The sequence below is a fragment of the Synchiropus splendidus genome, chromosome 13 (assembly GCF_027744825.2).
Source record: "Synchiropus splendidus isolate RoL2022-P1 chromosome 13, RoL_Sspl_1.0, whole genome shotgun sequence".
Lineage (NCBI taxonomy): Eukaryota > Metazoa > Chordata > Actinopteri > Syngnathiformes > Callionymidae > Synchiropus > Synchiropus splendidus.
In genome coordinates, this window is record NC_071346.1 from 10855980 (window position 1) to 10870463 (window position 14484).

The 14484-nt window shown below is 43.7% G+C and overlaps 1 protein-coding gene and 2 long non-coding RNA genes across 3 annotated transcripts in view; 2 read left to right on the plus strand and 1 right to left on the minus strand.

Annotated features, from left to right (window-relative positions):
* Nucleotides 1–3554, minus strand: part of slc1a7a (solute carrier family 1 member 7a) — a 29057-nt gene extending 25503 nt beyond the window's left edge. The window contains exon 1 of the mRNA XM_053882991.1: nt 3071–3554. Coding sequence (XP_053738966.1) covers nt 3071–3211 — 141 coding nt within the window. The 5' untranslated portion in view covers nt 3212–3554. The remainder of the gene's footprint in view (nt 1–3070) is intronic.
* Nucleotides 3555–7931: 4377 nt separating this feature from the next.
* Nucleotides 7932–8860, plus strand: LOC128769985 (uncharacterized). The gene is made up of 3 exons (XR_008416442.1): nt 7932–8080; nt 8188–8280; nt 8432–8860. It is a non-coding gene; the product is annotated as an uncharacterized LOC128769985 (long non-coding RNA).
* Nucleotides 8861–9443: 583 nt separating this feature from the next.
* Nucleotides 9444–11134, plus strand: LOC128769986 (uncharacterized). Its single transcript, XR_008416443.1, has 3 exons — nt 9444–9562; nt 10747–10867; nt 10956–11134. It is a non-coding gene; the product is annotated as an uncharacterized LOC128769986 (long non-coding RNA).
* The last annotated feature ends 3350 nt before the right edge of the window (nt 11135–14484 follow it).

Here is a 14484-nt window from a genome sequence, read left to right on the forward strand (position 1 = left end):
AAATACACCAGCAGCTTATTCAAACAAATAATGAGGATCTTCATTTTTAAATGAAATCAGTGCTCACTTTTCTCTTTGAGGACGAAACAAAAGGGTCACGATTGAAATGCTAACTGGAATATAAGCAGCCACCAGACGCGACATTGAGTGTCTCAGCACTCCTCAGTAAAAGAGAGGAGAAAGTGGCCGGCTGAATTCCAACCATGGCTTGGACAATCGTTGATGAACTTTTGAGCGACTTTGCTAAGCGACTGAAAACCCATACTTCCTCCAATAAATCCTCAAAGATTTAAAGCTTATAAATATTACAAAGTCCAATTAAATAACTGTACAGTGCTTACAAATAGCTGCCACTTGTTTATGAGAAGAAATAATGCCTTGATTTTGGAGAATGCTATATCGCGCCAAGCTAACAAACACACACTTTTCTTCCTCCACCTTCCACATCTTTATATAAAACTTTTTTTTTTTTAATCGAGCAAGTGGGTGGAGAAAAAATGCCGACGTAGCATGCAATTTCAAGTCTCCCACACATGCATTCTAACAAGACTGACATCAAATGTTCAACTTTCCGTCTGTGTTAGCGCCTCGCGGTCAGCAAACAATGCCTCTCTTTTCTGTTTCAGTGTGGAACTCGCTCGAGCGCAAATCCTACAAATGTCAGATCCATTTGTTTGTGGCGTTATTATCATATCCTTTCTTTGTTTTGTGCAGTGCAAGTACGAAGAGGCTTTGAATGTAGTGGATGAGCTTTGAAAATGTTCTGAAGTCGTTCCCCACCGCTCCTGTTGTCCATTACCTGCCGGTCCGTCAGCCAGGATTCTCATTCTTCAAGGACAAGTTGACGGACTGTTTCCTCCTCCCTGACTGTGTGCAATTAATTTATCCTGCTCGGCTGGTTTGATCAGCCCATTCCATCGGAAGTATCAACCTTCCTCCACGCCTGCAGGGGTGGTTTTTCATGTGTGCGACTGTTGTCCAACCAGAGAAGGCAGGGTGTCGCAGCTGCCCCCCAGAGGCGAGGAAGAAGCAGCGTGGCATATGATCACCAACTCCGCATCATGTTTTGTTGTTTGGCTTTGGTCATTCATCTGACTCCAGAGCAGCCCTTCTCAAATAATATCGATATCCGGCTCTGCTCTATATTACTTTCTTTTTTCTTAACAAGGATACAACGTTATGCAGAGGTGTACTTATGATAATGTTATAGACAAATGATACTATTTACAGAGGTGACAAAGAGTTGGGGGGCGCGAAACGTTCCCTATTCCTTCCTGAGGGGGGCGCAACAAGAAGCACTGCTCTAGAAACATGAACTATTCAAGGTCTTCCTTGAGTTTTTGATGCATATACCAGGCAAAACTGGTACGGACAGCACTAACAAAAACTGTGTTTTGAGTAGCTTCAGTCTCCCAAACCATGACAGCTTTGACCTGAAGCTAGTGGGGGTTATGTCAGTAAAAATAATAGAAAATAAACACCACCGTTTGGCAAAATATCCATATGATTTTTCCATAACAAGTAGGCTGTAGTTGGGGTCTGTTCGCACAAAGGCAGTGTCAGACAGTTTCAGTTCCTACACTAGGTGTCTGTTTTTAAAGCTAAAACTTGGGGAAAAAAAGCAGTTGAGAACTTCTCACACTCCATAGTCCACACCGACGTCCCGGGATGTTGTTTTCATTTTGCTCGCCGTTTTTTGCTGTTCATTCTCAGTTTTTGCCAGAGCATTGCAGCGCCACTTACAGGCGTGGAGTGTGTACTCCATCATTTAAAGTGATGTTCTTATACTCAATTCATTATTGACCCTCCATCCTTTTAAATGCGCTTTAATTTTACCACGTCATTTTGAACTGATTCTCCCAGATGTTACTTTAATTTCAGTTGTTTAGTTCAAGTGTTGACTGTGGACCAGCATTAATGATTTATTTTTTTCCTTTTCTAAACATGTCTTCCTAAATTTGAGACAAAGCTCAGAGGAGCTCATTCCTTCTGCATGGAAAACCATGTTTATCCGATCACTTTAATGCAAACAAAACGACCCTTGTGCTTGGAATGGTCGCACTATGAGCTGCAGACAAAACCCCGACAGAAGACGGTTCAGTAAGAAAAAGACCCCCCGATTTCACAGAAGGATTGGACGCCATTATCTCTTGCTGCAGTGGAGTGTTTTCAACAGTGTGTTATGGAGTCGGTGGCTGAGATATGTCACTGAATATGTCACTGCGGAAAAGTATGGTGCAAACCAAATTTTAAAAAGCACATAACTAGTAGTACTAGAGTGTTTATTAATGATACACAGGTGCAACTTGACAATCTAATAAGTCAGTATTTGATATAATGTTTTCAGCTAGTCATCATAAACCTGCTCCCACCTGGCTGTATTGTCCACAGCTGTTTTCAATTCACAGTACTGTCAAGATACCCAAGTTAGAAACAGTGTTTCCCGCAGGCAGATTGCACTCAACGTCTGAGAAAAGAAATAACAACAACAAGTTGGAGCGCCGCTCACTCCCGCCCGTGTGAATTATATAAGTAACCACAAATTGTACATTGTTGACTTGATGTCCCCCGTGAGTGACAGCTAATCTCTCGGCGTCAATCTCTTTGGAACGTACGCAGACAGGGGTTGATCCCCGCTACTGGTAGATTCGATGGACAAAACCAAAGGAGAGGTATGATGTGGACCCAGTCAACGCCCCCTTAGTGACGGCAGCGCTAGTAGCTCTTTGCTCTGTTGGTGTGTTTGCCGTGAAAGATCATGTTGAATGGTCAGAGGGGAAATGAACTGCATGCCTTAATGCACTTACGCCTGCAGGACACGAGTAAATGATTTATTAAACGCAGCCTTTATGATAAAGCTTAGGATTTTCAGCTGGGAAATCCGTGTCCACCAAACAAGCGTCCTCGGGGAGCCGAAAATTCAGCTAAAATGTTGGGCTGCGGTTTAAGGAAGCAGATGTGGGTAGAGCAAATCCCCTGTATTAGCAATTGTGATGTCTGATTCTCTGAGGAGGGGGGGCGGAGGGGGGCGGAGGGGGTAGGTTCACATCACCAGGGTGGTTCTCTTTACCTGTTCTGAGAGCTGCTTGCCTCTGAGAAAGAAGCCCAGCAGGCAGCCGATAACCACGGCCAACACGGACAAGATGAGCAGACCGTTCTGCTTGCAGACGTTCTTCACCCGTCCCCAGACTTCTTCCAGAGCCACAGCCATCCTCCTCCACCTGCTGGTCCTGGTCCCGACTGTGACTTCACAAAACCTCCCCTCGGACAAAACCACCGACGCAGGCTGCCACTCTTATTCAGCCATATAGAGTCAGTAGCAGTGCCGCCAGCACCGGAGAGCAAAGGCCCGGCGCGGAAGTCTAGTTCGCTCCACGCAAAGGACGGGAGAGAGAAGCAAAAGAGCCGCGGCAGGTTAAGAAAAGAGGTAGATGTCCCCGAACAAAATAAAGCACTTAAAAAGTTCCACTGTCTGTGCACCAGGCTGCATCCGTGGTTTTCCTACATGAGACTGAGAGCATCCCAGAAAGCTTCTGTCTCCTGCTCCGGCAGTCACCTCCCTCCGTGGCTCGATGCCCCAGACGCGTTCTTGCCAGCGACCAACAGGGGGCCCTGCAACAGCTGGTGGTATTGTCATCAGGGTTAATACTACGATCCTATTAGGCCGAGCTGCACGACTCAGATGTAAGGCCGGATTACAGAGCTCTCTGAACAATTGCAGGGTGGATTGTTTCGACCAAATACTGAGGAAAACGCGCCACATGATAGATCAAACACTGCCTTTCTTATTTCTATTGATGTGTTTATCACAACACCAATTATTCGTCGTTGCATTAACAACTGTTTTTTTTTTTTTTTAAACGTGCTTTTAATCCATTATTTACAAGCTTTTTTTCACTCATTGTTGAGATGCACACTTGGCGATGCGGGGGTCATTTGCCTCTCCCTACTTCTAGGGACACCCAGGAAAGGACCCACAATGATCCACGCACATCACATGTAATGTTTCATATTAGCTGAGTTTTTGAAATACGTGCTTGTTGGGAAGCAGCAACTTCAAAACTTTCCTTTTCACCCGAGTCAGCACTCTGTGGAGGGGCGGTTCTCTCCTTTCCATCCATCAAATCGCTTAAAAAAACTGAGCTCCTTTTCAATATGAAGAAAATGTAAAATGAAGTAGCGCAACAAGAGTGAAAAATGAACATAAGTGCTCCGGTAAGAACTCATATAAAGTACTGTAAAAACATGTGGCTCACTTAATGTTGTTTGGCTCCCTGTAGCGCAGAAATGATTCTGAAGGAGGAAGACATGGCTTCCAAGCAGCAGACGTGAAGACGCACTTGTGTGTGACCGTTTCAAGTCAAGGAGCCGAAGAAGTGTCTGTAAGTGTGACCCCTGCTCTGTCTTGTCGACTGTCGCCGTGGAGAGTTTGGCTCGCCACGGTGGACTGATCATAGCTCGGTATGTGATTTGCGAAAGTCACTGAAAGCAGCAGAGACGGAGAGTCCACAGAATGGCGTCTTCTTTTGGATGGAATGGCATTTAAAAATGTGTCAATCGCTATTTGAAGCCCATCAAACGGCCATGCGTTTTATTCACGATGACTTTCTGTACTGTCACGAAGGAGGACAGCCACCTAAGGGGTTATAAATAGCATCAGCACGTCTCCCGCAACCCCGCGTGCTACGGTAGGAAAATGTTCTTTCAGTCCATTGAAACATGCAACGCTGAAGGATGCCTTTTTTGTCAGTATAGTACGCAAAAGTCCACTTTCCCAACGTCAGTATATTACGCCATGGGAGTGAGAATGGGTTCATTTCACCACACATAAGTTTAGAAATCTTGAGCAAGACCCCTTGCATGAAGATAAAAAGTCTGCTGTTGAGCCTTATGTGGCTTCAAGGATTTTGTTCCTGAAAATGGAACATTGTTTGTTCTCGATCATCGGCTCTGACCGTTTTCACGGCCGATTATGGCGACAAACTCTTACCACTCCTTAGACGAAGATCCTGTGAATGGATAATCTTGTAAAAGTTCGACCAGACCTGGGCAAAGTGCGGCCTGGGGGCCATATGCGGCCCGATGCCTGTATTTTCGTGGCCCGTTTGACGTCATACTAAAACTATTACTTGTAATTCTTCTGCTTTTTTTGTTCTTTCTCTTTTAGTCCATCAACACTTCAGAAGTAAATATAGCATGTTCTTGTTCGAACACTATAATTCTCTTCTTTTCAATGGCCATTTTTGTGTGTTTTTCTTGTTCCTCAAAATAAAATGAAGGAAAATTGAAAATATATTTTGAAATAAATTGCCTTTTTTACTTGAACATCTGGTACATAGTTATGTTGATTTATATTCATATTAAATGCACATATAATGAAATATTTCAATAGGTGTCATGACACATTTACACTTCTTGATATCCTTACTTATATTCTATCTTCTTAGGTTCATTTTGTCCTTGTTACTTAAGTATATATTTTGGATATTTTTCCGTAATGTTTTATAGTCGTCGCTGTCTTTCTTTTGATGATGGCTCCTCACAACAGTTACAGTTTCCAGTGTGGCCCTTCAGGAAATTGAACTGCCCCCCTCTGCAGTAGATGGACCATTCAAAGCTTCAGTCCTCTTGAAATAACAAAACTAACAAGGGAATATCTCAGAGTAGATGGAGAAATAAAGAAGTGCCCAGGGCTTAATCTCCATAGATCAATGTTTGTTTGTTTTTTTGTGGTGTTGGCGCGTTCTTGCAGAGAAGCTTCCTCTGAAGACAGAACTTATTATTATCGTCAGCAGTGAAGGCAATGAAACTCGCTGACTGCAGTCAAGATTTTCAACATTCTCCGAATGAAAATCAAGTAAAGTCAGGCACCAGAATAAAAGGCTGATAAAACTTGACTACAGCTCATGCATGCTAACTGTGGCTGGCTCTTCTAAACTGATGCTTCATATCACATTCAAGTGTAAAACCTGAGCTTCATACACCAGCTGAACTATACAGTCCAACACAAATCCCTTAAGATCTCAGGAATAATGAATAGAATTGGAGCACACTGATATACAGAGACAAATTCCACGGAGAACCCGACGCCTTGCGCACGTGAAATCAACACTAAGTGCCTGACTGCGAACACTAACGCTCATTCAACCAGCGCCTCTGGATGTACAACCGTTGCACTAATTCAGCAGGTGTTATTCCGAGCACGTCCAGCAGTTTACTGCTGCTTTTATATTCTTTCACAAGTCTCATTCATTTGCTTCATTTGTCAAACACCAGCTCCAACAAGGTGACTGATCGGAGAAACTCCAACATGTATACGAACAGTTTTGGTGGTATCAAAATAGTTATATATGGCAACATTACCTTGTGTATCAGTTACCAGATACAGATACAATATACACAATAAGCAAGCAGGGACAAAGTCAGACAAAGACCTGAGGATGTGTCTGCTTGGAACAGATAGTTGTCACTATGGAGGCTCAAGAAAGACAACGGTCACATAGCAAAGGCCAATGAGGCCATGCGAAAGTGCAACACGTTGGGGAAAGTTGACTTTCGCGTCCAATACTGACTCTAAAGGCAGCCTTCAGCGTTGCATGGTGACACATTAGGTTTTCAATTGACGCTCGTGTTCCGCCCCAAGAAAAGACAGAGGTTTGGGTTAGGAAGGCCATGGGATGGAGCTCCTTTCGTTGTACGTGTTGCAACATGTGAATTGCTATTTTAAGCCTTTTGAGCACAGCAGAAATGGATGATGGAGGGTTAGAATTGAAAAGACTATAGAAGAAAAGATTTTTTTTTGTGCATCGATTCCATTCATCCTTTAACATACTATGTCCATGAAGAACAGATGAAGGCCAGCGCAGTAGTAGTGCAGTGTACTCACTAACACACATCAGTTGACAATGAAGTGTTTCTTTAACAAGATACAATGAAAAGGAAGAATGTCTCAGAAATTCACCTATGAATGTGAACCATCGGAATCGTTCTTTAGGGTTCAGAACTTGTATTGGATTGTAGTTAATTCCCCGCCTTTTCTCAGTCTGATTTTTTTTTTTTTGTTTGAAGTGAATATCTTCAGTGACTTCACAAGAAGTTTGAATCTGACGTGCTCCCTTGGCGTAATATATGGACATTGGGGAAGTGCACTTTTCCGTCCTATGCTGACGCCGAAGGCAGCCTGGTTGACGTGCTTTCAACTGAAGCATGTTGCGCTTTCCGCGGCTTATCCTGACTCAGTGGGCAGCGCATCATGTTGTAACATCAGGTCCAGTTCTATTTAAACCCCCTCAAGTGGCCATGAGTTTCACTCAGATGCTCTTTGCTTCTCCAATCTGGCACCACAGGTAAAGTTCATGCTCTGACATTTAACCTACAGAGTTAAGAGCCTGCAGCTTGCTGGTCTCAATATGAACATTATGATAGTTTTATTTTATTTTTCAGTCCGTTTCGATGGGAAATAATCGAGATTCCGCTGAAGGTCAGCAGTGTTATTAAAATAGAAGAAGGCGTGGGTGAAGTTTGCTGAAGTGGCCTTTACACCTTGCTTAGATGGACATAATCCAGCATAACAGCAACAGCGTAACGGAATCATCTGTCCTCGTACTATCAACAAAAATTTCCTTTTAAATCCGTTGATGACTGACAGATAAACGCCAGTAAAAACAACACCTCATGGCGATGTCACTGTCTTTTAAGCACGGTGAGGTGCACAGTTCCGCTTCATGAGGCACATTTCTATTTAGCCTCTAAAATCCTCATCATGAACGAGAAAGTTGAAAGAGAGTGCGGTCACTGAAAAGTTCCACAATACAAAAGTGTGCGGTTGAACAAAGGTTCAGGAAAGGTTTTCAAAGTCCTATTGATTCTACAGAGCTTCTATCTGAGCTGCAATGGCGGAACACTTTTTTTCAGAAGCGCGTTGGTCCAAATGTTGTCACTCACACACAGTTAGGCCTGTCGTACAGTGTACTCTTGCACAAACAGTCTGTGTTATTTCATCGCCCTGACTCGCGCCGGTGAGACAGTGAGCGTTACGTATTGGGCCCAACCAAATATAAGTGGCCGTCTTCACATTGAGGTCTTCATTCATTTTCATTAACAAAATGCCACATGAAAAAACAGTTTGTTGTTGTGCCATAACAAGCTTTTATTTGATGGATGATATTACTCTAATTGTAATCGCAGATGCCACATCTGGTGCGCGGCTGCTGCGTAATCCCTGAGCGATCTTTCAGACGGGCTGCCGTCTGCCGCCAAAGAAATATCTCCAGGCGAATGGTGAGTTACCATGGTGTTATTGATCACCTTTCTAGCTCAACGTAATGCGGCACACCTTTCCTTCACTGCCCAGCCGCCTGAGAACCATTGATCAGGATGCATTCGCATCTTTACATAAGTGCTCTTATCTCTTTTGCCCTCCCCATCACAGGCCCTTCCTTCGAGTCCCAGACGGCCACATACAAGTGGTGACGCACAGGGTCAGAGGAGTTGCTCACCTTGAGATCCGTGAATGTGGAAGGCCCATTCACGCTCAGCGTTACGTACGGATCCAGCTACGAAAGGAGCCTTCTGTCTCTGTTTTGCGATCATTTTGTCCGTATTTCCACAAAACTTATGGACACGAACCAAACAGAGCAGTACCACTGGAAACCATGGGGGGCAGTGTTGCTGTTAATACCTGATACGTAGCTCTATTGAGACGCGAAGAAGACATAACAGTGGTGGAAATTCTCTCTCCTCCAGATGTGATATATTTAAGGCAAATTCTGGCGCTGGAACTGGAAATTGCTCATGTTTTACCAACTAACGTTTACTGGTAAGCGCATGCGGACATAGTTATGTCGCGCAAAGGTGATAACTTATTCAAATATGTGACTTATTAAAATAGTTTTTCACTTAAAATAGTCTAGATTTAGAAACTTTATGTTTTGTCTGATATTGTAGTTTGTTTTTTTTTAATCCAACAACATAGAAGGACTCAAGCACCGCACCACACTAGACATAAACCTCTTTCAGGTGCTCACTCCTGCTCTTGTTAAATCTACGTGAAACAAATATAAGGAGAAATGTTTCTCATACAATAATAGTACAATGCATTGCACAAGTCAAATGTATTGGAAGAGCTTGAAAAGTTATTGATTCAATAACGCTGGATTTAAAAAAAAGATCAGATCAAAACATACAATTTCAAGAAAAAAAAAAAATTTAATTAATAAAAAAAATTTCATCACCTTTGCGTGATATAAATATACCCTGCATTATTGAAACAATAAACATTTCAAGCTCCACCAATACATTTGACATATATTATCATTATTGTATGAGAAACATTTCTCCTCACATTTGTTTCACATTACATTTAACAGGAGCAGGAGTGAGCACCTCTGCCCCTGGATGAGGTTTATGTAACGCGTGGTGCGGTGCTTGAGTCCGTTTATGTTGTTGGACTTCAGTCCAGTTCCAGCACCAGAATTTCCAGCGGACCACATGAGGCGGACGGACCAGATCAGGCAGTGACAGGCCTCACCGACTCCTACAACGCTGCCTCCATTTTCCTCAGGTACATTATCAGTACGTCTTCCACAGTTTGTTTTGGAGTTTGTTGTTTTGACTGTGGGTGGCTCCCCCTGGTTGACATATTGCTGAACATCAATTCCTACGCAAAAAACGCATGGAAGCATGTGATCAATGATGGTTGAAACAGGTGGGTAGAATTTTGTATGTAAAGGGAGCATAAGTGGACCTTAAGTCATCCTTCAATGCTCACACGACATCTCTTACAGAGGCCCTACTATCCCTGTATGTCCTCATCACCAACATCAACGTCCCACCTCTGGCACCATCTGCGAGTACCATCAGTGGACTGCCACATTTCAACAGTACTATTTTCTGCTTCATTCACTTTTAGATCTGTCACAGTGGGGTTCCACTACGCCTGACAGACACATCGAACACACTCCAGATCCAATTTCGCAGAGAGTTATCTCTACTGTCCCCGTCTTCTGGGGGCTGGCAGCTTGCTGGGTTGCATGATGTGTTGGTGCAGCGAGTGGTCAACACCTTCTCACTCTGAAGGCATAACAATTAGTCGGTTGTCCAGTGGATTTCTTCATCCCAGGGCGACACAGATGTCGGACTTTTTGCGTTAGCGTTACATGTTGCCAATCGATCCTCCTAACACCAGGGAAGGTCTCAGGAGGGGAACAGGATTCAGCCTAACATGCAACATGGAAGGACTTCTGGACCCCGTTTGCATTGGGGAATGGTTGGGGTGAAGCAACCAAGATAGAGAGTTGACTAGGCTCTAATGTGGCTCTTCTTTACACAACGGTACGTGAAAAACATCTGCTCTTGCAGCTTGTTTCTACCTCTCTGCGCTTTCATTTGCACTTTTAACAACAGCTCCATCTCCGAGAGCTGGCGATTGGTTAAAGACTGGATTATTATTCCGGACAGCATGAAATTAAAATTGTGATGATTTGTTCAAGGTATATGGCGTGGAATATTTTCCAGTAAATGCATTTATAGGCTGCATTCTTTAATCACATGGATGAATAATGCGGCCATGACGGCGTCGCTGCCGGCGGCAGGTTCAGAAGCGGCAGTTTCATCTATGGTGCGGCGGAGACTGTTTACTCAGAATGATGAGAGAATAAACAAGGGATCAGGGCAAATGAAGGCTGGTGCTGGGGGCAGGGTGTCAGTGGTCGGGGTCATGTCACCGCAAGATCATTTCCTTTGCAGATCACATTCATGAATGAGCGAGTGGCTCGGTTGACATCACGCACACCGCCTGGACGCCGGCGTGCAAGTGTGCAGGTGCTGAAGGTCACGCTGGCGACGTGGGACTGTTGTTTGTGAACAAGTAGGTGTGTGCTGTAACCATCACAATCCTACAACACTGTCAAATAATCCCTTTTCTTCTGCCAATTTTTTTTTTTTTCCTGGTTCAGGATTGGACTGGCAGAGATAATCTGGGATTAGAGGCGGCAGTCAAGCCTGGTGCGCTACTCATTCATTTCGAACGGCAGACATGTCCGACATCTACAGGTCATCTGCTCCCGGATGCAAATCAGTCCCGCGCAGATCGTACCAGCAAAAATTTACCAGATGTGCTGCTGGCATGTTGAGAAGAGAGAGGGAGGGAGGAAGGGAGGGAGGTCGTGCGGCTGCTTGGATGTGCATCTTCAACTGGAACACGTGTCAAACTCAAAGCTCGAGGGCCGATTCTGGTCGCCCATGTTGTTCCAAGTGGTCGGCAAAAGCTTTCAGCGTGTAAATAAACAAATGCATGTCTGAAGGATAGTAAGAAGACGGTGGTTGTATAAATATGAAATTAGCTTCCTTCACATCAGGAGTCTCAAATTCGATGGACTTGTCTTTGGTTTTGGCATTTTTTTTTCCATTTTTTACATAAAAATAAAGCCACATAAATAGCAAGAATTATTATAAAAACTGAGCTGATGCTACATCCAGTGTCAATTGGGACCACTTGAAGATCTATGGAACAGACCCTTTTAATAGAACACCACCATTTAGTATTCAACATCAAGAAGATGGTAAATGGAGCTTACTCCTATGATTTGCATAGTTATCCACTTATAACCCAGGGGAAGATGTAAGAGGGAGACATGGGTCACGCTCATAACCTCACACACAGTAGGTTGCAATGGAGCGCAGCAACTGACCCAACAACCACTGAAGGCTCAAGTGTCAGATAAACAACAACACTTACATCGAAACAGTCTCAGTCGCAGGCCGACCACAAACCTGCAAGATAGTAGGTGCTGAGCTACACACACCAACACATGCATCACACACTAGGTGGATGTTCTTGTCTTGGCGCTTCGGTTGTTTCCCACTGTAAAACTTGAATGGAAGTACATGTTACCAAGGTGAATCTCGGCTGTCGTAGGAATGGGCATCCAGTGGCGGGTCCAAGTTTGAGGCTTTGCATGGCGGCCATGATGGGAGCGAGAGCTTAACAGCCCCAGTGACAGCTCGGGATGGTGGGTTTTGTACAATGTAAAACAAATGCTACTCATATAGAAAAGGTCATATTGCAAAAACACCTCCCAGCAGGCCAACCACGCTCCCACGTGAATCTGAGAAATCACCTTCAAGTCCTTCAGAGTGACCTCATCTGGCTTCAACTGCAAAGTGTTTGTGTTCATGAAAAGCGTATTCTTACCTCGGTCTTCAATTCACAATCACCACAAGGAACCTTGAGGACATTCATCCTTGGTCAACAATGAGACTCTGATCATAACACTCTCGACTCTCTAACATTTTGTTTGTTCCATGTCTTGAGTTAAGCAAACATGTTGTCACTGCAACACGACAAACGCTGAACAGCTAGTGAGTCTTGTGTTGCACAGGATGAAATGAACAACAGCAGCTAGTTGTACGAGGAAAAGTGTTTTTTTGTTGTTGCATTTACTCGGGAGTGTTCACGCTGTTAGAGATTTGTTTTTGCTTTGGTGCTTCATATGTCTACAGATTTAAATTTGAAAGCCATTATTGTCTTTTGGGGTTGACAGCGCATGAGCCAGGTATGTTTTTTTGTTGTGTGTTGGAATATCGAGGACGCCGTGAACATGCAGGTTTTTATGGAAACTATTGATGTTCCCGAGATCATAGTTCATGACTTACTATAAAGAAAGGCACTTCAAGGTGTACTACGCAAGCTTCAGTTTGGTTTTTCTTTTTTGATTCCTGTCGGAGAGAAGCTCGGGGAAAATGTTCATCTGTTGACCGTGAAGGAACGAAGAAGCAAAAGACTCTGGACAAAGGAGGAACGAGTCTAAACATTGTCTTCAACACCAACAACTGCTAATACACTAGTAACTGCCAGTCACTAGGGGGCGCTGCACAAAGCCTTAAAGTGCAAGATTTTATTCACCATTTTCGTTCGATACACGACAGCCAATCACATGGGATGAGATGGTCACATGGCACTAGAAATTCATCCAACCAGCACCCTAGAATCTGTTGCCTGAGGGGCACCAACATAACTTCTGTAAAAGCTTGTCTTCTGCTTCCAATAATTGCTGATAATTATATTTAACATTGTTATACATACTTTTTAACAGAGTATTGATAAAAAAAATTAGAAAAAAACTTTCTATTTCCTGTGAAAAATAGCTATGATGGTCAGCAAGAGATCAGAAGACGCATACTGTCAGTCCAACAACTGATACAGTCAAACAACTGGAGGTCACCAATTTAAGAATGTGGGAGGAAATCAGAGTGCCTTGGGGAAATGATCACAACATCATCATTTAATCCTTCTCTCCAGTTGTAATCTTAAACCATCATTATTTCCAAATGTTATCCCTCCCTCCATAGATGCTGTGTTTTGCTTTTGTTATTTAGTAAAAACTAAACCCTCAGCTCAGAGTCTATCTGAAATGAGTCGCCTCATGTGGTCGTGATGCTTCTTTCCTCCCATGAAGCGGTGTGATGTGTACATACACGCTGTACGTACATATATATATATATATATATCCTTCAAAGGTCGTGATTTGAGGTTTGGTGGTACGTTCCCTGACTACCAAGGAGACGGATATCTCTCTGAACAACACAACCTCAGGCTTTTATCACCCCAGATGTCTGCCTGGAAGATCTGACACATCAATGGCTGCTAGTCATTTTCTACATTACAGGGATCTTGGATGTGGAACTCAATTACATGAATAAATCAGAGAAGTGAAGAGGAAACGGGCATGAAAGTGGAAATAATGACTCTAGTTAATAGGCACGGTGCTGTTCTTTTTTTTTTAAGCCGTGTGGTTGATGTGAAACCTGGACTGTATGAAGCTAGTTTTTCATGCTCCACCCATGTCACAGAGACCTTCATGCAGTCCAATTGTGTTGTTAAAATTCACACCTTTTCAATGCATGAGTTCGACAAAAATGGATCTTTGTGTTGTGACTTGCAGATCGAATATATAGTTTTGCTCATTCCATGTGGGAGGGGTTGCAGAGTGAGTGACGTCTCTCCAGAAGTGAAGAGGTGCCCGGTGCGTGTCCAGCTCAGAATGTGCGCTTCTGTGCAGTTTGGCTGTGACAAAGTCATAAACCAAGTCATGCTCTGTCCCAGACTCGCCTCATCCCTGTCCCAGCTCCAGCCCACAACAGGACATCAAACCCTGGAGTGAGCGCTCCAGCACCTCCCCTGAGACACTCTACCACGGTCCAGTGCGGAGACAGGAAAGGTTTTACACCTCAATATGAAGAAAAAACAGTCAGTAAATGTAGCTAACGGGACACGTCTGCATACAGACTCTGCGTTATACACAATAACAAAGCGCGTCGTGGGTCAGCTGATCGGTCCGTGCACGTTATGTTTTGTCCGTCTTTTTTCGGGGGCGTTCGAGTTCTGGATTTTCGTTTGAAGCAAAAAAATCTCGAAATTATTGTTCGAACTCTGATTTGTTCGAATTCCAGGACGTTCAAAAACCGAGGTACCACTGCATTTTT